Raw genomic sequence first — 20,372 nt, 5'->3', positions numbered from 1 at the left:
TTTCCATCGGAAACCTTTGTCCTTCTGAAACAGTACCACCAAGTACAGCTTGCCTTAAATCTGAAATACTTTCACATCTCTGGAAAGGATTGATTTGGGCTAGGTTGGCAGAGCAGGAGCACATGTGCAGCCCTCTGAAGCTGCAGGTAGTGTGAAATCTTCCCTGACAGATGGCTGCACGGGGCAGCAAATTCATCGTTGCTGCCCTCACTCAGGATGAATGGGACTCAGTGCTTTTACACGGAGAGCAGCACCTGATTTCACCCTTTCAATTGACCTCACAGTGTAAATCTCAGTGTGAAAATATGCTGCTGGGCATCCCGGAATGGCTGCTCTTCACTTAGCCATCATTTATGCTCCTGTGTTCTATCCAGTGTGCTGAGATAGAAAAGAAGTAACTAGGCTGACCTTATTTGTGCCATTTAAGATTTTATATACTTCAATTAGGCTCCTGCTTCATTCTCTCTTATCCCTGAATATAGTTAAGGAGGTTTTAGCCTCTCATCACCTTTTATCTTGGGATACATAGAGCAGAATAATCATTGCTCTGAAATGAAAATGGGAGCTGGGGCTAATGCAGGGGGTCACTACAGCCATCTTCCTGAAGATCATTCTTTAAAATCCTCAGCACTTAGGGCCCTGGTGGCTGTAATAGTTGAACTAAAGAGTGAAATGGATTCACCGCCCCATTTTTCCACTGCAGTAAATCATTAACCTTTAACCAAAGCTAGTCCAGACAATATTTCAGGTCTTTCCTGAGATCAGGATGTCAGATTCCCTTTGCTGTAATTGTTAAAATAGCACTGCATTAGTATGGGAATTCTTTGGTTTAAATGGACTGCATAAAAGTGTTATTACTGAAGTCTAACAGCATCTGATTAAAAGGATAGGAGAAAAAAATAATCCATTAATCATTAAGACTGTCAGATGTAATTTCCCTGATCTTGCCAAGCCCCTGGAACATGACAGAAGGAAAGTGCCTTCCTTTAATTAAAACACTTACTGATGAAGAAGTTTCTGCTGCCAGCCTTGCTGCATACCTGGCGATCAGCTTATGTTCTTCATCCAGGCGGCTTGTGCTGTCGAGCACACTGCTCAGGGTTGGAGGGGAAGGAGGGAAAACATGTTAATACATGGTAAAAATCACCACTGCTGTCATCCTGTCAACTCACACACCCTCATTACAGAATTTAGAAGCAAAATGTTGCCAGCTTAACAATGGCAGATGCTAACTGAGTGAAGAGGAGAAGAAGGAGGGTAATTTCCCTGGAAGGCTCAGCTCCAGGAGCCAGGAAGCACCTCCCCTTAGTGGGAAACAGCAGCAACCTGCAACCCCAGGTCCCTAGGACCATGGAAGACCCAACTCACAGGCTGTCCTGCCCAAAGAGGGCTGGGAGGTGGTTAGGACCCCAGCCAGAATTTGTTTGTTCTTCTTGGCTTTGTCGTATCACCTAGAAGAACGATTACTTTTAGGACAATGGATTAGTGGGAACCTCAGCGTTTGCTGAGGTCAGTTTGAGAAGTTTTGTCAGATTTGCAACAGAAAACATTATTCAGTTTTAGATAGTTTTGTAGGACACCTACCAAGGCCTCACGGACGACAGTTTGGAACTACTGATCTAGAAATTTATAATCAGACCCTTATTCTTATTTTCTGGGTATCTGGGAGGAAGATTCCAGAGAATTACATAATGGTGCATCAATGATCCCAGACTTAGACTGACTTTAACCTGGAGCCAATTCCTGCTGCCAGGATGCAGAACTCTTCTAGCACTGACAACAAAAAGCATCTGCTTTGGCCACATGCACAGAATCTCCATAGAAATTACTCAGAAAGTGTAAGAACTTGCTGCAAATGTGCTGAATTCCTTTAAAATATTACAATATATTACTTTCCTTTAAAATATTACAATATATTACTTTATTTTTTTTTCTAACAATATCACAGGCAAATATTTCTCTCAGGTTAACCAATTGCCAGCTGTCATTATTGTAAAGGAAGTAAGATGAGCAGGAAAAAGGTAATAAGGTGAGAACAGTTAATATTTCTAAATATCTAGAAGTTTGCAGAGAGCCACCAAAACTAAGAAACTGACAAAAAAACCCCATGAAATACGAAGAGGGCTTTGTTGACCCTGGATATTACTAGGATATAGAATCCTATATTGTGTTAATTTTTGTATAGAGGAGAAAAAACCAATGAAGCCCCTGAGAGGAGGTGAGAAGAATGCTTTGTGGTGTGGAATACAAGACAGGCTCCAGACCACCCCAGACAGAAGTAAGTCTGAGCTCTTTTCTTATGTCTTGACAGCTGTCTGGTGCTTTGCCTGGAGGGAGCCAGGCACACGCCTCCCTCCCACTGGCTCTTCAGGGCATGCAACTGCTTGCTGGAGGATGAGCTTCACGTTTCAAAAGAGTGTGAAGAACAAGGGTTATTTGGGGCGTGGGCATCTTACTCTGATCTTTGCCAGAAATTATAGGTTGAGCTTAAAAAGCCTTCCGGATGAAAATGGCACTTGTGCAAAAAGTTTGAAGTTTTGAAGAATTCGGCATCCTTAAAAGGAAAAGGAGATATTTCTCCAATATTTCTCTGTGAGTTCATGTTCCTGGGTACCTCCCTCAAGGAATTACAACGTGCATCTTTTGGTTGGCTTGATTAAGTTCACTGGGATTTAGAAGTTATGTCTGAAAAAGGAGTAGTGGTTGATATTTATGGATCATTAAACTGAAGGTGGGAGTAATGAGGATTTGCTGTAGCTTGCTGAGGTAAGGGAAAAGAGAAAAATATAATCTTTTTCTCATTCTGACAAGAGCCTATGAGGTAATAATCATGAAATTTAGAAAAACAGTAAGGCTATGAAAAGGCAGACCCAGAAGGCTTCTGTGTACACTAAGCTTGTGCAGCAGACTGCATGTAAGACTTCTGGTGGTAGATAAACATGACTTTTTGGTTTTGGTTATCTTATCTTTAATTTATTTTGTTACACATACAGCTTAATTCTGTGCTTACTCATATTCTTGAAGTGTAGCTGATTTACTTTCTGAAAAGAGCCATACTAAAGGTATTTTCTAAACTTACAAATTTCTGCTTCTTGCATACTCATGCTTACAGTCATCCTGAGAATGAAAACAGCAAGCAACACTTACAGACACATAAAATTATGCAAACCAGGTAATAAGGGTTATTTTAATGACAGTATAATTAATTTTTAACTTTTCCATAATGACTAGAACATCACATCATAACAGATGGCTGTGAAAACAGCAAGCATTCAGCATCAATTCTCTTTTTTACAGCAACGTGCAACCATATTATCCATCCTGGAAAAATAATGGATTACAGTTTCACTTGCTGGTATAACAGAATCTGCAAAACAGTTCTGAGATGTGAGTTAAGCTCCAAGACAATGACTTTGCTGTATGAGCCAAGCCATTGCAGCTTTTTGCCTCTTGTTAGTTAATGTCTTGGATATATATTTATGTGTAGGTGGATGTAATAAAATAGATGTATTAGAGCATAAAATTTGGTCTATGAATACAACAAATCAATGGCCTTGAAGTGTTGTAAATTAAATTTCAATGTCTGAAGTAAATTTAATTCTGAAATTCACCTATTCTATGTGATTGTTAAGCACAAATGTATGCACAGCAGCATTAGTCTCAACTGCCAAGACTTTTATATCTCAGAGTTCTGACTTGCCATAATTTCCTTCAGTTTTACTTCAGCAACTTCACAGACAATAATACAGTGAAATACACACAAATTTTAAATATTATGAATATGTGTGCAGAATTTGGGACCCTCAAGAGAATGATTCAGGCATCCTTTTGAAAGAAACTGAATGTTTTGCATAGAGATATCCTGCTGCTGATCCTTCTTTTCTAAAAAAAAAAGAAACAATCCTTTAATACTGCTTCTCCATTACTGACCATTTCTTCAAGAACTTTATAATTATTGGAAATAATTGATCTGGTAGAATTATTATCATTCAGAAGTAGAGTGAGTATCCAGTATTATGACCTGTACAAGAGGACTTCTTCTTTAGGCTTCAGTTGATCTGTGTAGTATTCTATAGACTAAAGGAGATCTATTAAAAAAGGGATCTCAAAACTGCAGGCAAAAGGACGAAAGCATTAGCTATTTCTTAGTCTTTAGATGTGCCAAATCAGCCTGTTCTGCAGTAGGCACCCTGCAACAGATAATACAGATGTCCCCTGATGGTCTTAAAGTTACATCATCAGTGGTTAGAAAAGCCTCAGAAATGCCCATCTCTCATGATTTTTTTTATTTCAGTAGAGGCATCTTTGTGGTCTTCACGACATGCTCTTTTTCTACAAACCTTCACTTCATAAAAAATATACTACAGAAAACACCAACAAATTAAAGGGAAGGTTTCTTAGCCTCAGGGCTATAATAGCAATGCCCTAACAGCAACCCATCAAATGTATTCTAAGGGTTATTTATCTGTGACACTTTCAAGATTGTCCTGGTTTTAAGGCACTTTAAACTGAGATGCATCATCTGTGCCCTCTGCTATTGTTAATCTGCCATTTACTTTAGAATCATGAAGATTTTACCATCAAAACGTTAATAACACTTGGGGATGTGGGTTTACTGATGTAAACTTACTCAATTCAGAGGAGCCACACATCTATACATTTATTACATCTATTAATATATTATTATTTTTATTATTAACATAATACGTCTATTATATTTCTCTGTAATCCATGGGTTGCTGAACTTTTTCCCTTATTCAAGGGAAGATTAGACAAGTTTTCCTACCTAGAGTTAGTTGTTGTGCACACTCCCTTAAGAAGCATTTTTTAAAACACCATAGAATAACATACTACAGAAATATGGCTCACTACAGTATTATACAGCAGAAAATTAAAAAATCAGAAAATAACTTGCTAAGGAATGAGAATATAATACATCTTATTTTCTACTGCACCTGAAAAGAAAAAAGACTGAAATATAAAAAAATAAACTAAGTATCTAACTTACATGAATGAAATGAAAATTATTTGCAATTAAAAGTAGTTTTCCAAGAGCTGTTGTTAAGAGCTGAGCTGGCCAGCTGCAGTCTCCCCTAAATCAGAAGTGACTTGATTATGGTTGACACCTGCTTTTGGGTTACCAAACCTTTTTAACCTGCAGGGTGAAATAACTGGACCTCAGCACTATCCTACCACAGCTGTGTGGGCTTCATGCAAACTGCATCCAGTGACTCTGGGGCATGGGCAGAAGGAGCTCACATTTCCTGAAGATGCCACCCCAGTGTAGCAGCTGAGCCTCACCTATCTCCCCTGGCAACTGGTTTCACACAGGAGCTTCAGAATTGTTTTTTCTTCTTGTCTTCACCTAAATATAACCATACACTTTTTCTTCTACCAGTCTCATTGCCACAAAGCATTAAATGGAAATGCAGCACGGTTTGATGTGTGACTATGACTCCTGCTCCCCTCAGTTATGTTTCTGTCAAATTCTAATTAGTATCTGATAAAAAAATGGAGATTGTTTCTCATTGAGGATGCTGTGGCTTCAGTGATTTAATAATGTCAGTAATCAGATGTTATGTACTACACTTTGCATCAGTTATTCAGATAATTAAGGGCATTATCAGCCACTCTCCATTCATCCCTCAAAATTAAATTTGAAGGATGTTATGGCACACGATTTCTATGTCTGCCTTAGGATACAAATGTACTATGACTTAGTGAGGATGGCTCAAAAACTTGAAGCAACAGGGTGGATACATGCATACAGTTAAGAGGATGAAAATGGTAAAGATGAGGCTAAGCACTTACAAGTGGAAATAACTCTTGGTCCTCACTAAAACTAACCAAATTACAGACATAGGATCCAAATTTCATGCCTGGCACACCAGCCTAGCACCAAAATTAACTCTAAAACATGTTCATTCTTTGCTCACTTCCTGGACAACTGTATCAAGTCACTCACTCATGGTAGGCAGGGCAACATTTCCTTCTCCCTGTCCAATGGGACAGAGTGGTAGCATACGGGTGTCCTCAGTCACGGGTGGGCACTGACTGGTCTCCACACATGCCCCAACAGCTTATTTTCACAGCAACAGTGTAAACAGTACTCAAGAAGTCTGCTTTCTCCAAGTGCTTCTCCAGGAATTAAATTCCATTTCACAACGTTTTTGTTTTGGAAAAATGGTTTTAATTTTCCTCAAAACTAGTTTGCCCTTTTTTCCCCCACTGGCACATCCCAGTGGGCTACAGAGTAGAGAAGCAGATCCAGGCCTATGAAGGCAGACTTTTTTTCTACTGGGCATAGCAAATTGCCCCCATTTCCAACTGGAGCTACACACGGAAGTGAATTCTGTTAAGAATGCAGAGAACCACTGCATTCACCCTCCCAAATGATGTTGCTGATTGCCTTTTCTACATATGAGTAGTAAACTGACAGCTCCTACTAACCTGGGAAACACTTTGCAACAGCCATACAGGAAACTGAAGAGTTTGTTAGAAGCAAAAGAAACCTCACAAGCATAGTTTTGCTAGCAACACTGTACAGTTTTCTTTTCTGAGTCACATTTTCTAGGGCCATATACTACACAGCTGACCACCTTGCTGGTACAGAGCTGCAGAGTCTGGAATTTTGTTGCACTTGGAGAGATGATCCAGAGCCATGTTCCTACTCTCTGGAGTGGTGTGCTGTGATGCCACCATCCATGAGTGGACGAGAGAGGACACAAAGCTCTGTATTTGCTCCATCAGAGACAGTGAACTATGTTCAAGACAGCTGTTAAAAACTGTCACACTTGAATCTGAATGAAAGATACAGGAAAATTTATATTGATGATTGAAAAAATGCAGGAAATCAGGCAGATTTAAAAACTATGCCTGAGGTATGTAAAAACTGAAATTAATTCCTTCCTTCACTAGGTTAGTAAGCAAATTCTTACTATTACTACTGTTATTGTTTACATACTTTTACCATTCCTTACTTTCAAGGTAAGGAGAAGCTACAAATTACGCATCACCTCAAAATAATTAGCTGGAAATGTGGACTTTCTACTCATTGTTGTATGAAAGATTTCTGTACCACAGCCAAACCCTGCACTGATGAAATCGTGGAATTCCACTCAACTTGTGTAGCCATTCCTTGCCAAGCAGTTGTTTGCAACACCTTGCTACTCAACACCACTAGAGAGAATAACAGCCATAATCCACCAGCTCTGGGAAGAGATACCTCGTGTTTATTTTCATTCCCTTTAGGTTAGTGCCCATAAAGAGCTGCTTCAGCTTGTAGCCAAGAGGAAAACAGTGGGAGCATCTGGCTCCAATGCCCCTTTCCTGGGTTCCCCAAAGGTGCCAAACCTGCACTAACCGTGTGGGGTTGCTCTGCAGCATGTTGACATACAACCCGATGAGTACATGTTCATCAGCCAGCCTGTCTGCAACATCGAGGCTGTACTGTAACCTGGAATGGGGTCAGGGGCAGAGGGGGTTGCAGTCCGGACAGACAGAGGGAAATAAACAGAGAAAGCAGGAGCAAGTGAGATTGTGAAATGGGAATTTAGGAATTAATACTTAAGTGTTCTTAGAAAACAAAAACAAGAACAAAAACAAACCCAAAAAGAAATGTGGAAATTATTTTGTTATTATTGTAATTTATATGTTAAGTATTTAATGGCTGAGGAGAGTAGAATCCCACTCAATTACAGAGCAAGCCTGAGAAATTAGTGAGATGCCAGACTGGGCCAGGGACTGGAGCTGTACAGTACCATTTATTTCAAGACACAGCAGATTGTTAGGTCAGCACTATTTATCTTAATATACGATGTATTGCATATATATATTAAATAAACAGATGTTACACACATGATCAACATACTGAAATCACAAGTCGGATTTCCTTGGAAGTGTGGGGTCAAGACCTCATGCATCCAGGGGTACATAAAAACACTTAAACATGCCCTACTTAGCTCACTGTGTTAATTGGTTATCCGAATTTTCTCGGGAAAGATTTTATAGAACACAAAACAAGTGGGAGGAAAAGAGGAAAAGGTTTTAGTTTAGCTGTGTTAGTGCAAGCTGTGAACATAACTCTCTTAACTTACCCTTTGCCTTTCAAGAAAGCTGGAGCAGCCCTAGCCAGCAGTTTGCTCTGCTCTACTTCAGTATTCTTGGAAGGAGAGCTATTTAATAAGACAGGAAAACTAAGAAGATGGTAAACAGTCATGTCTGAAATTAATTACAGAACAGAGTTTGGAGAAACTCATTCAAGTGCCTCAATAAAATTAATGGTAGAAGTTTTACAGAAATTTTAGAAAACTTCAGGACATGTAAAGTCAGGAATTTGAGTTTTCCCTCCTGTCCACCAAAAGTAAACTATAAAGCCTTCACTACAGAAAAGACAAACGAAATGTGTTTCTCTCACAAATATAGTTCCCAGATGGAGTCTGAGATAAAAATCACCTTAAATGTAACTTTCAAGCTGGGAAAACTTCACCATACCAGTATAATTGTCACAAGATAATTTTAACAATCTATGGAAATATGCTGTGGTAGGATATACCAGTTTAATTTTGAGAAGTAGTTTGCTTCTGATGATTAGAAAAAAAAAAGTTCATAATCCGATTTTTTTTTCCTGACCAGTGCTTAATTGCTTGCAGTAACTGCATCTTTCCCAGTGCTGAAATCTCCATGTTTCTTAAGATAACCTGGACTAAAAATTGAGATATTTAAATGCTAGCTTTTGTGCTGCAGTATTTTTGGTTTAAAAACAACACAGCTAAACAAAAATATAATTGACTCTGTTATTTTTAAAAATTATTTCACTTTATTTGTTTGATTGTTTGTTTGGCTACTGCTGCTGTGAATTTCTTTCATCAAAAGATGGGTGCATGAGCACGCATGCACCTGTGCATCTAGGGGTGTATAGGTAGAGGCAGATGATGCACAAATGTGACACATGATAAATCTGAGCAGATGATGGACTGAAGAACAAAACCTTTAACACCAGGGCAAAGAGGGAATTCAGTCAGCTGAGGCATGTGCCTCCTTTTGGGAGGTCAAAGTTGGAAGCGCTTCCTGAAAAGGATGATACCAAGGGGTGTCCTAAGAATCCATGCCCTACTGATTTATAATAAATCTGTGTACTGCACAGTAAGAAAAAACACTTGCTTGACATTTCTGTGCCCCTCATCACCCTACTAATGTCTGTTGTTTCCATTGAAGCAATATCCATACAGATAAAAATGCTTCATGTCATCTAGAAGAATATGTTTTCTACCCATATTTTCTTCCCAGTTACTGAGGGGAAATACATTCAGGGGGTACAGGGTGTGCCATTTCAGCCAAAAATGCAGCTTTTGGTTCTTAAAGATAAATATGTTTCCACCATGGGAGACCAAAGCCACCAGGGCAGATTTTGTACTTCACTTTTTTAACAGTGCAGTGGGATGCTCTTTCTAGCAGCCATGAGTTCTCCTCTCCTGTGCTCCACAAACACCACAGTTAGGGTGGAGGGACAGTCAAGCAAATGTTAGTAACTGAGCAACTGGTATACTATCAATTTCCATTTCCTTCTTAGTTGATTAAACAAAATGACATCTCCCGACCTCTTCTTATGAGTTATCTCATAAGTTATTTTCTAAATTTTTCTGACATTTCTGAGACTTCTCTGACTGTGTCATGCTGGTTATTTGCCCCTGTGCTGTTGCCCTGCACTGAGTGTAGAACTCCAAGCAGATGTCTCCTCCTCCAGGGAATGAATGAGTTTTAATGGCTTTCCACATGATGTTCCAGGATCAGATGCAATCCAACTATTGCATTGCTGACTTCGATTAGTTTGTGGTTCACTGCAACTGCTAGGTCCTCTGTTAAAATATTTCTCTCCATCCAATTATGCTCTATCTTTTATTTGATTATTTGCTTCCTTGCTACAGCACTTCTCACTTATAATTAGAGTTTCCTCTGACTGATTCCGGATCATTTGGACATCAATTACTACCACTGCAACTGAGCTCATTTTTTAATTTAGAAACTGCTCTCCAAGCACTCCTTCCAAGAACTATTTCAACCTCTGTATCTCCTACAGATTGCATACATTCACTGTACCTCTCCCAATAGGTCATTATAAGAAATAGTGCACAAAGTCTGACTTAGGATGGCCTTCAAGAATCCCAGCTGATATGCTCTTCTCCTAGAATCACAGCAAACTTTTTTTTACTCGTTTTCAAAGTTGCATTAATTTCCCCATGTCCGTATTTCCCTTAGGTACTTCTGTGTCACATGGGACAATGTAAAAAGTTCTTTTAAGGTCAACCTGTATCACATTTGCTGCTCCTTTTCTATCCACTGGACCAGTTATCCTGCCAATGAAATAAATTAGTTTGGTTTGACATAATTTGTTCTTGACAAAGCCTTGCTGGTTATTACTCATTGGTTTATCACCCTCAAGGTCCTTACTAATTCTTCTGTAATTTCAGTATTTTTGCCAAGGTTAGGCTGTGTCTTGTATAATCCCCTTGATCTTTGCCCTTGTTTCCATCTTCAATCTCCCTTCTCTTTGAAGAGCTAATATTTGACCTTTTCTTCCACATCTTCCTACATCCTCCAAGTATTGCCCAAAATACAGCTAATACTTCAGGGATTGTTTTGGCCACACTGAGTTTCTCTGGGTTCTCCCAACTGGAACATATATTTAAAATGTAAATTCTTTTTAAAATGGAACATGTTGTAAGATGCTAAACAATTCTTCCCCAATCAAGTTAAGTGACAAAACCTCCAATTCTGATCCGCTGCGTACAAAGATGTAGACCTAGTAATATGGAAGTAAATGTTATACCCTCCTCAGTGTTTACCTGACTATTGAACAATCAGACATATAAACCTTTCCTTTAGCAGGTAGAATACAGCCAGTGAAATAAGAATTCTCATCTTGTTCTTGTTCTGAAAACAACATTGGAAGGCAACGTCCTGTTCTAGTCCACTTCACTCCTTAGAGACAGAATCATTACACATTGCTCCAAAGTTAGCTGTTGTTCAGAAATTTAGCCTCATCTCTTGCTATGCCCAGGCAGAATATAGAGTTGTTCTTAGCTTTTGTGTGGAGTTTAAAAAAAGACACCAGCCATTCTGATTCAGCACTGAAATAAGACACAACTTCTCCTTGGCTATGGGCATTTCATACCATATTGCATTCTTTCTGTCTACCAGAGAACTGCTAAGTAATTTCAAGCTCAGCAGAACTTGCTACATCACTCCATTTATTGCAGTTTATTACTCCTTTAGAAGAACTAAATGTATTAGCTGTGAAGAGAGGCTGAGAAAAGTGCAAGAAAAAACCATTTTGTTTCATCTTACCCTACCTTAGTCCTGTAATTTAATAGCTCGAAGAATACATTTTTAAGAGATTGCATCCATTACTATGGTAGCAATGTACATTAAAGAAGCAATGACAGACTGAAGCTGGGGAACAAAAGAATCCAAATAAGGAAGAAAACATTAATTCAGGATATAGTGTTATTCTTCTTGACTGGAAAGAAGTTTCTATAATGCTCAATTTACCTGCTTTGGCATTACATATCCAATTAGTTGGGTTAGCAAGGGCATTTTCTACACTGCAGCAATCTTCTCTTGTTCTACTGCCCTCCAGGTGATCAGAGATCACAAAAACAAGTGTAAGATTAAAATGATTATTAGCTGTGGTAAAAAAAATCACACGGCCTGTGGTATTAATCACGCTAGCTGCCATCGCAGGAAATGACTGTGATCAGGCCTCAGTATTTAGGAGAAGATCACAGATTTGTTGTTTATGCTTTTCTAGTATAAGTGCTTTAAAGTCCTTGAGCTGCACAGAGCACAATCTTGACATAAGCTTGCATGCTGTACATATTTAAAGCAAAGATGCCTGTAATTTCTATGCCAGCCTCCTCATGAAAACTCTCTTACAGACATGGTGGCTCAAACTATACAAGGCAAGCAGAGGCATTTTAAAGCATTTTTTTATTCTGAAGGGGCTTGAAATACTAAGAAGCACCTCAGGGAAAGCCTGAATCCAACTCCTTTGAGCTCTGGAATAACTGTATCCACCTAAAATTGGTGCTTCAGACACAAACTGCAGAGAACATATAATGTTCAATCTCATTCCAGCTGCTCTCCACATTTTGTCGTTGTATTTACTAGTTATCAAAGACCTTTTATCTAACAAAATTCTTCTTCCCAGTTAATTTCTCTTTTTCACCCATGAATCCAGAAATGAAGATGAAATTGTGCTGAACCCATGGGACCATATCAATTTCCAGCATTGGAATGAGTCAGTGCTCAGCATCTGCTTCTACAGCAACAAACTGGTTGCGAATGGTTATGCTCTTACATGAACACAGCTAACTGAACTGAAATAAATACCACGTGAATGCTGTGCCAATTATCCTCTGTATAATCATTCTAATTAGATAAAAGCTTTCTTTAAGACTATGTGAAACCTCTGGACTAGGCTGCAACACAAATTAAAGTAACCATAAGTTATCTGCAGTGAAAACACAGCCAGCAGAGCTTTTAGTGTCGATTAAGCTGAGCTAGGAATTTTACCCTGCGTTTGTACAGTTTTTATTGTAACATAAATCATGGAACATTTAATATAAAATCAGCACAATTGCAAACAGAGCTGTCAAAGTCTGTTTCTCTGATGTATAGGAGGATGAGCTTCCACTAATGAGGCCTGATTTTCCTAGGGCAAGAGCAATAGTAAAACCTGAAAGAATGAATGAAGATACTGTTATTAGTCTAATGCAGATTGAAGAACTTGGCATTTGGCATGAAAGTACCTTGGTCTCAATATTTTCTTACTGAATTTAGAGCCAGTGCTCATGGATTAAACAAAATAGGAAAAAAGAGAGGTCATTACGCTCTACGCTAAACCCCAAAAATATCTGTAAACTGTTCTTACCCAACCGCCTGTTTCCTTTATGCAAAATGAAATAGGCTCCTCCTTTAGGTCACTATGGTAAGATGTACGTAAATAGGAAACATTCCCTTGCTTCAGCAGGGTTTAGATTCTCCCTTTCTGTGGCCATTTTGAAAAGCAAAGCAAAAGGGTCTGGGGAGGGTTTGTGGCAAGCAGCACTAACTGGAGAACAGTAACCACCAGCAGTGAGAGTGGTGGAAGAGGAAGAGGAGGCTGTCTGTGAGACTTGGGGTCATTTCCAGCCTCTCCTTCAAGCCTCTCTTGTTGTGCCTATTCTAATGTTAAAACCATAAAGGTGTAGGGGGGTTTTGTTTTAAAAAACACTGTTTCCAACTTATACCAGATCCCTTAATAGTAACGATACAGGAAAGGGTAAAATGAAAGATTTGCGCTGTGCAGAAGCAAGAGAAGTTGGCAAAGCCCACAGCCAGAGGAAGTCTATTCAGAAGAGTAGTCAGAGTCACAGAAAGCCTCTAGCCCACCAGAGCCTTCCTTAAAGGGTACCCTTAGTAGTTTAGCAGAGTGACTAATTATTTAGTGCATGAGCTACAGAACTACAGCGATTAGTGGGTTAGTCCTCTCATACTGACCGTGAGTTGTTGTGAAGCTGATTTACATACAGCTTTATAAGAGAATGCTCATCAGCCACAGGACTGGCTGCATTTATACCCCCAAGTAACCTGAATGATTCAAACAATGAAACCTTGTTAATACTCCAAGAAGTATAAACAGAGAGCAGTGTGTTAAGAGTGGGTTCACGACAATAAATGTGATTTGCAACCATTTAGAAATGATACTGACTTGAAGTTTCACAGGATGCTTTTTCTTTTGAATAAATATATGCCCATTAAATTTATAAAAGATGCAAACAAAAATAATAAGAATAACATGCCAAACACTTAAAATCTGCTAGGTCAATGAAATAGAAGCTATAAAACTTTTAGTATGCAAGTAATAAAAATGCTTCACATATCAGGGTATTGTTAGCTCTAAAAAAACAGCCAGAACTGAATGCTGCATCATAGAGACTTTTTCTTATAGAAGAATGTCATACTATCCCACTGCAGAAGAAGTCTGGGTATCTATGGTTGGGAGCATTCTTATCTTCTGAATTCAGTGGATTCTCCATCAAGGAATTCTTCATTTAGAAAAAAAGCATTTTTAATGGCTCAGGAATCATGTAGGTTTAATCCTGATAGTTAGACAGTCAAATGAACTACTAAAGAACACAAAAGAAAAAAAATAGTCAGGAATTTTTCATACCTAAAAAACCCCAAGCAGCACAGTAGAGAGTGCTGTGCTTATTACTGCAGATCTTTGGCTTAAATGACAATGCACATTTTTGTTGAATGAACACAGGGACTCCTTGGGGGTAAAAAGAAGCAACAGCTACACTCTTAAAGAGTGTTGCTCTTACTGATGTGTCCTGAAGAGGCCACAAACAGTTATCCTACTTTCCCCCTCTTTTTTTTTTTTTTCCATATAAAATGCCATATACTCCAACAACAGACAGGAATTAGCATTTGCAGACTCACTGTACAGGCAGCAGTTCTAGGCTTGGGGGCTGCTTTTTGAGACTGTCTTCGAAAAACATCTCAGTCACACTCGGCAGCTATTTGCACTAAAAAGTTTACAGTTTCTAGCTCTTGGTAAAAAAAGAGTTCATTAATCAAAGTGGTAGTAAAGCCTCTTCACTCATCGCAGTGAGTACACCCTGGCTTTGGTCACCCAGAGACTGTGTTTGGTTACTTAAGAAATGCTGGAGCACTGACATGGACAGCAGGAACCAAGCAAAAAAATGCATCCAAGGAAGACATACCACTTGTCTTCTCACACACTCTGCCACCTACTCATCTATGGGCATTAGGTTCACAAAGATTGGGTAAAACAGCTAGCAAATGTTACATATGTATTTTGGCCCTGTGAGCCGAAATACTAAGCCAAAATGTAACATACTCAGCTGCAAGCACCTTTTCTTTGAGATTAAAGTTTCTGACCACTCTTCTCTGGTTTTGTTTGCTGAAGGGTCAGCATATGCCAAGACCACTCCTTCTCTCTTGCAGCCTTTCATGAAAATCAGAATGGTTTAACAGGGGTAAGGATGCTTTGCCCTATCTTGCAAGTATGTGCACATTTTCTCCTTGTTCATATCATATCTTGCAGCATGATGTGGGCATTCCCAGTAGGCAACAGCATGTCCCAGTTTATATTCCTACAGTGCTGCTACAGAACTGTTTCTCACCAAGAGCCCCTTTTCAGCCCCTATGGAAAGGTGCCCAGGTTGCCATTTACTGGGATGTCATGGTACAAGTAATAACTGGAGTTCTGTGCTCTGTTGTGAGGAATGTGGAGTGCCCTAATGTCAGTTCTCCATCTTGGTATCAGTTTAAATTTACCAAGGCACTTTTTGCTCATGTCTGTCAATTTTATTTTGAGCTGGGTCATGTGGGGGAGAATTGAAACTGACATCTCCATCACACTCATATCACGGTTTAACTTAAATAAGAGTAAGAACTCACCTTCTGTTTGCAAAAGGACTTCCTGAGGGAACAGAATGGGAGAAGAGTGTATCATTCATGCTGGTTACAGGTCGGGGGGGCCTAGAAGAAGGCAAAACATCCAGTTGCATTAATTTTGCACAAAGGAGAACTCATCAACAAAAGTATCTACAGAGATTTAAATGAGCTTCTTGTTCAAACTAACATTAGTACTGGCACCTTCTGCTTTAAGTAGCAATAGTTACAAACTAGACCAAGATGGATGGGGCCTTGAGCAACCTGATCTAGTGGTTGGTGCCCCTGCCCATGCAGGAGTGTGGAACGAGATGACCTTGAGGTTCTTTCCAACCCTAGACAATCTATGATTATATGGAGATGCTGTGCTTTTAAGTAGAAGTTGATAAAACTCAGGCCTGGAAGGAAATAATGCTTTTGTGTGTTCTGAGGTGAATTTTAAGCAACTTGTTTGATTATTTTTTTTTCTCCCTTGTTTTGGCAAATCAACCACAATGCCATTTTTCCTTCCTAGAGCCTGTAGCCCAGGGTGAAGCTACCGTTCCCAATCAGTACAGAGCACTAGTAGCAGGTTCACCATGGCACCATGGAGGTCTGCAGGGGGTAATTGCCAATTCATTACACATCTTTTCTTGAGCCTATCCTTGGCACTCAGCTCCATGCTACCATACCCACACAGTGAGCACTCTCTACTATAAAACACATGTAGTACTTAATGGATTCAACTGCAGAGCTTTTCAACGGGTGTATCGACCCCCCAAATTGAAGTCTAAAATAAGCACCAAGTTTAAGAGAACCCATCAATAATGATGGGTTTATTATTACGTGCTTTATTTCCTGCTCTTACTAAAAAATGAAATGAGAAATAATATTTCCTCTGCTTTCTTTTATTGCCTTCTCTTTAAAAATATTTTGTGCATAGTTTTTCTTTCTGTATCCATTAAGGAGAAATTTCCCCTTCTTAATAGAATTCTTATGCAACACTGGGCAAAAGATATAGAGAGCCTGGGAAAATGTTAAAATATGTTATTAAAACCACAGGGTTTCAATCAGATATGAGCAGAACCTGAAGTCATATAAAATTCAGACTTTAAATTGCCTAAATTTCGAAAAGGTTAATATCCCTTTTAAGTTCTGTGAAAGATCTGGCTTGCTTTCCAATTTCTGCAGATATGCAAAGCAAAACATATTTTCCATCTGCAAAACATTCACTGGGCTCTAACTGTGCAAGACAACTGGTCATCCAAGCCATTTCTAAGAAATGGAGAAGGCCAGATCTGCTCAGAAGTGAATGATTACTATATGTTTTCTTTCAAATTTTGTAACCACTGGAAAACAAGCATAAATGCAGTCTTTGATAAGTCCAAACGGATATAAATATGTTAGTAATATATAAATAAATAGATACTACCAATTTTAAGAAGTTTAAAAGTGGGAATAAAAAGATGTAGGATTTGGCATGTTATTTATTTATATGGAAATACAGTTTTAGCCTGACCCTGCACCTGCAGGCCAACGCGAAAAACCCCAGTTCTGGTCAGTCATTAATTTGAGAAGCAGAACTCTGAGATTTAAGTATTTATGGAGAACTGTTTAAAATTAAATTTCATTGACTCCTTCATCAGAGCTAGGAGGAGCTTGGATAAAGTCACGATTGATTAGAGCAAATCCTTTGGGAAGGTCATTGTGGTATGAGTCTTGAAATACAGAGATTTGAAAGCAGACTTGAAAAGAAAATCTAGAAATAGATTTTATTTAATGGGTAAGCAACCAATATGTTGTTGCTTGGGAATTTTAAATTGGTAATTGATTTAGGAGAATTAGCTTGCACTAAATACATGCATTTTTCCTCTTCTCAATGCAATCACTGGCCAGTAAACATTCAAAAACTAACTGGGCACAGGCTGGGGTTTCTGAAAGATGGGTCCAACCCTGGGCCGTGGAATCCTGAAGAGCAGAGGAGAAGGGAAAAAGCACAGGAACACTCAGTTATTGACTAAAACTGTCCCAGGGAAGGAGGCAGGAGGGGTTTCCCCTTGGCAGAGCTTGGGCTCTGCTTTGCTTTGCACCCAGAACACCTCCACACTGAGCAGCAAGTGGATGCGTTGTAGCCATGGACTCGAGCACACACAATTTGGGTTAATGTCTTCTGTAACCTTTACCTCAAAATAGGGGTGGAAGGGAAAGTTTCTAACCCCAATAGATTCTTCCATTGTGTCCATTAAAAAAAAAAAAGAGTTATTTGTTTGCTTCTGCATTCTGATAATTAAGGACTGGCAATAATGAGATTATCACACTTCTTCCAAGCCTTTTTCCTCCAATGAGTGTACTAAAGAAGAAAAATACTCACCAAGTATCTCTTTTGCAGCCAAAATGAAATGGAAAAGAGATCATTAATTAAATTATCAGCTTAATAAGTGTATCATCTAAGTACTGCATTAGAAATACTGCATTCCTAATGACCCTGATTCTGCAAAAAGCATGAAATCCCTTATGCTTAAAAGGTCATTGGTGCTGTTTACATATGGAATTACTCTTGTGTACAAATGTCTACAAACTCCCAGGCTTTGATAAGGCTTTATGATTAGCATGAGTATGTAAATTCTGATTATGAAGAAAACAACTATTAAACTAATTTAAGATTTCCCAAAGCAAGTTTCTTAAAGACTGATGCCCATCGTCTCATTCCTGAGGTTCTGCTTGAATATTGAATGGATTTTCAAATGAACATATACAGTTGTGTGATGTGGTAAGACAAGAACAGTGGACCTTGTGATAAAGCAAAGGAACACTCAGCTATTGAATAAAACTCTTTATCTTTCTGAGGTTATTTCTAAACTTCTGGAAGTGAGTGATTAAGCTTTCTGACAAAATTGAGCTGGTGATAATCAAGGAGGCAGAAAACTCATAATACTATAGAAATTTGCTATGTAATAAATACACCTTATGGCATAACACACACCCAGAGTAATAAATTAAATAAGAGGAATATTCTAAAGTGCTCCGTGCTGGTCCAGCCTCTTCACACTCATGTAAAAAATAATGCTCCCATGGGCTTAGATGGAAACTAAGTCAGACCAATGCAGAACAAATTTGAAAATCCCTCCATGAAGCACTGGCCGTATCATTTGTCACCACTGCACGCTAGTGCTTCTTTTTTGTTGCCAAAATAATGTATAGAAAAGAAAAATGACCTCTCCACCAGGGCCAGGGGGTGGGGTGGCACGGGAAGTTTCTGCATCAGGGCAATGACACCTTGATAATTACTTCTCTAGATGAGCCTTAGATGTGTTTCTTTCTTAACACAAAAATGTTGTGTGGTACCATTGGAACAGAAAAATTATGGAGTCTTTCTGCCTGGTACCACTCAAAGATGGAAGGACAATGAAATGAATGTTTAGTAATGCAGAGAATACTTGTCCCTATTAAAGCTAGAAGCTAAGAAAAGGATACTGTTTCGTTGCCAAAATTCTTCTATTAAATGCACATATAAAACTCTTTCTGCCTGGATTCCTGCCCAGAGCTGCTTCTTTCAACTTCCATTATGTTTAAAAATAAAAATCACATCAGTGAGAAGATATTCTCAATGAGGTACTGTAGCATATCTCTCCTCTCAATTAATTTATGTGAATTATGCTGCAGATCATGCTACCTCCACAAGGTACAGACTTTTCACTCATGTATCATTAGAGCCAATATATGTTGCCACATTATATTGCCTTCAATCTATGAACAAAGAGAAACTCTATCATAAAACAAAATAGATGGTGTTTTTTTCCTCAGATCCAATCAATCTAAATCATCTCTATAATTAGGAAGAAGGGAAGGTGTTAAATTCACAGCAAAGATTTGGAACAGATCCTACTCAATTACGGTACCTTTTCCCTGCCTTGCCTAAATGCATTTAATCCATTCACAGTAGCCAAGTTTTCACTACCCATTATCTTCTGACATACCCCCAGGCCTTCAAGGGCCACCAGCCAACACAGAACAGAGACTTCTCTTTCAGTTTTGAACTCTCTGTCTCTTTCCATTTCTGTTAAGGATGACCAAAATCTGCCCTGTGAAATTACCAGTGGCTCACCAGCAGAGCCAGAGCCAGGCTTTTAAACCAGGCAGAGCAGTGGGATAGCTCAGCAGATCCATCTCCAGATGGCTTTCTTCCAAAGAACATCCTCCCATTACACCTCCATTAAGAGGTGCATGGATTTTAAGTGACAGTAACAGGAATGTGGCACCAAGTATCTGTCAGAAGCACCTTCTGCCTGGAGAGCAGAGCACTCTTTTATGCCTTGAAAAAGTTCTCCCTAACCACACGAGGAGGACCATTAACATGACTTATCCTTAAAATGTCAGGCAGCTTAAGTGAACTGTTCCAGGTGTCCCACACTGGCCAGCATGCACTTACCCCTAAAGATGCTACATACAAACATCCAGGACTGACAAAAGTAAATATATATAATAATTACAGACTGGTGTAGTTTCAGCAGTCAGTAAGACAGGTATGCAGCATGCAAATACATTTTTAATGTCTGCTGCCTGAAATGCTTCAGTCAGGGCCCTTGAGAAGGGGTAACTAAAGACCTTTTCTTAAGACATATATACCAGAACAAGAGAAATGCTTTAAAGACAGTATCTTTGGAATAACTTTTCCAATTTAATTTCTTTGTAACTTTCTTCCAACCAGTGTCTTTATTTTTCCTGGAAATTGTTTGGGTTTTTTTTAAGGACCTGTGAAACAAAGGAAAAATTGCTAAATGAGAAAAATCTGAGCAAGCGCCACTATAGTTGGTGGACATGGTTTAGAAAAAAAAATCCAAAGTGATAATTTCTCCATATTGCACAAATACATTTTCTCTCTGCTTTGAGTTTCTTGATTCCTGCAGACAAAAAGCAGTGACACAAACTAC

At 38.9% G+C, this 20,372-nt stretch overlaps 1 protein-coding gene across 40 annotated transcripts in view; it reads right to left on the bottom strand.

The window, feature by feature from the left end:
* DTNA (dystrobrevin alpha) overlaps positions 1 to 20,372 on the bottom strand; it is a 228,030-nt gene that overhangs the window by 30,694 nt on the left and 176,964 nt on the right. For 19 of the 40 annotated variants that reach the window (XM_071737490.1, XM_071737488.1, XM_071737484.1 and 16 more), the window contains 4 exons: positions 15,469 to 15,549; positions 8,097 to 8,195; positions 7,364 to 7,456; positions 1,004 to 1,091 (listed from right to left, as the gene is read on the bottom strand). In XM_071737490.1, the coding sequence (XP_071593591.1) occupies positions 1,004 to 1,091; positions 7,364 to 7,456; positions 8,097 to 8,195; positions 15,469 to 15,549 (361 nt within the window). Of the gene's footprint in view, positions 1 to 1,003; positions 1,092 to 7,363; positions 7,457 to 8,096; positions 8,196 to 9,156; positions 10,353 to 10,385; positions 12,737 to 13,539; positions 13,630 to 15,468; positions 15,550 to 20,372 lie in introns of those variants that run through there. The other 21 variants (XM_071737493.1, XM_071737463.1, XM_071737475.1 and 18 more) reach the window with 8 other exon arrangements.

Source organism: Heliangelus exortis, chromosome 2, assembly GCF_036169615.1.
Source record: "Heliangelus exortis chromosome 2, bHelExo1.hap1, whole genome shotgun sequence".
Classification (NCBI taxonomy): domain Eukaryota; kingdom Metazoa; phylum Chordata; class Aves; order Apodiformes; family Trochilidae; genus Heliangelus; species Heliangelus exortis.
The sequence above is the reverse complement of the archived record's forward strand: the minus strand, read 5'-3'. Positions and strand labels throughout refer to the sequence as shown.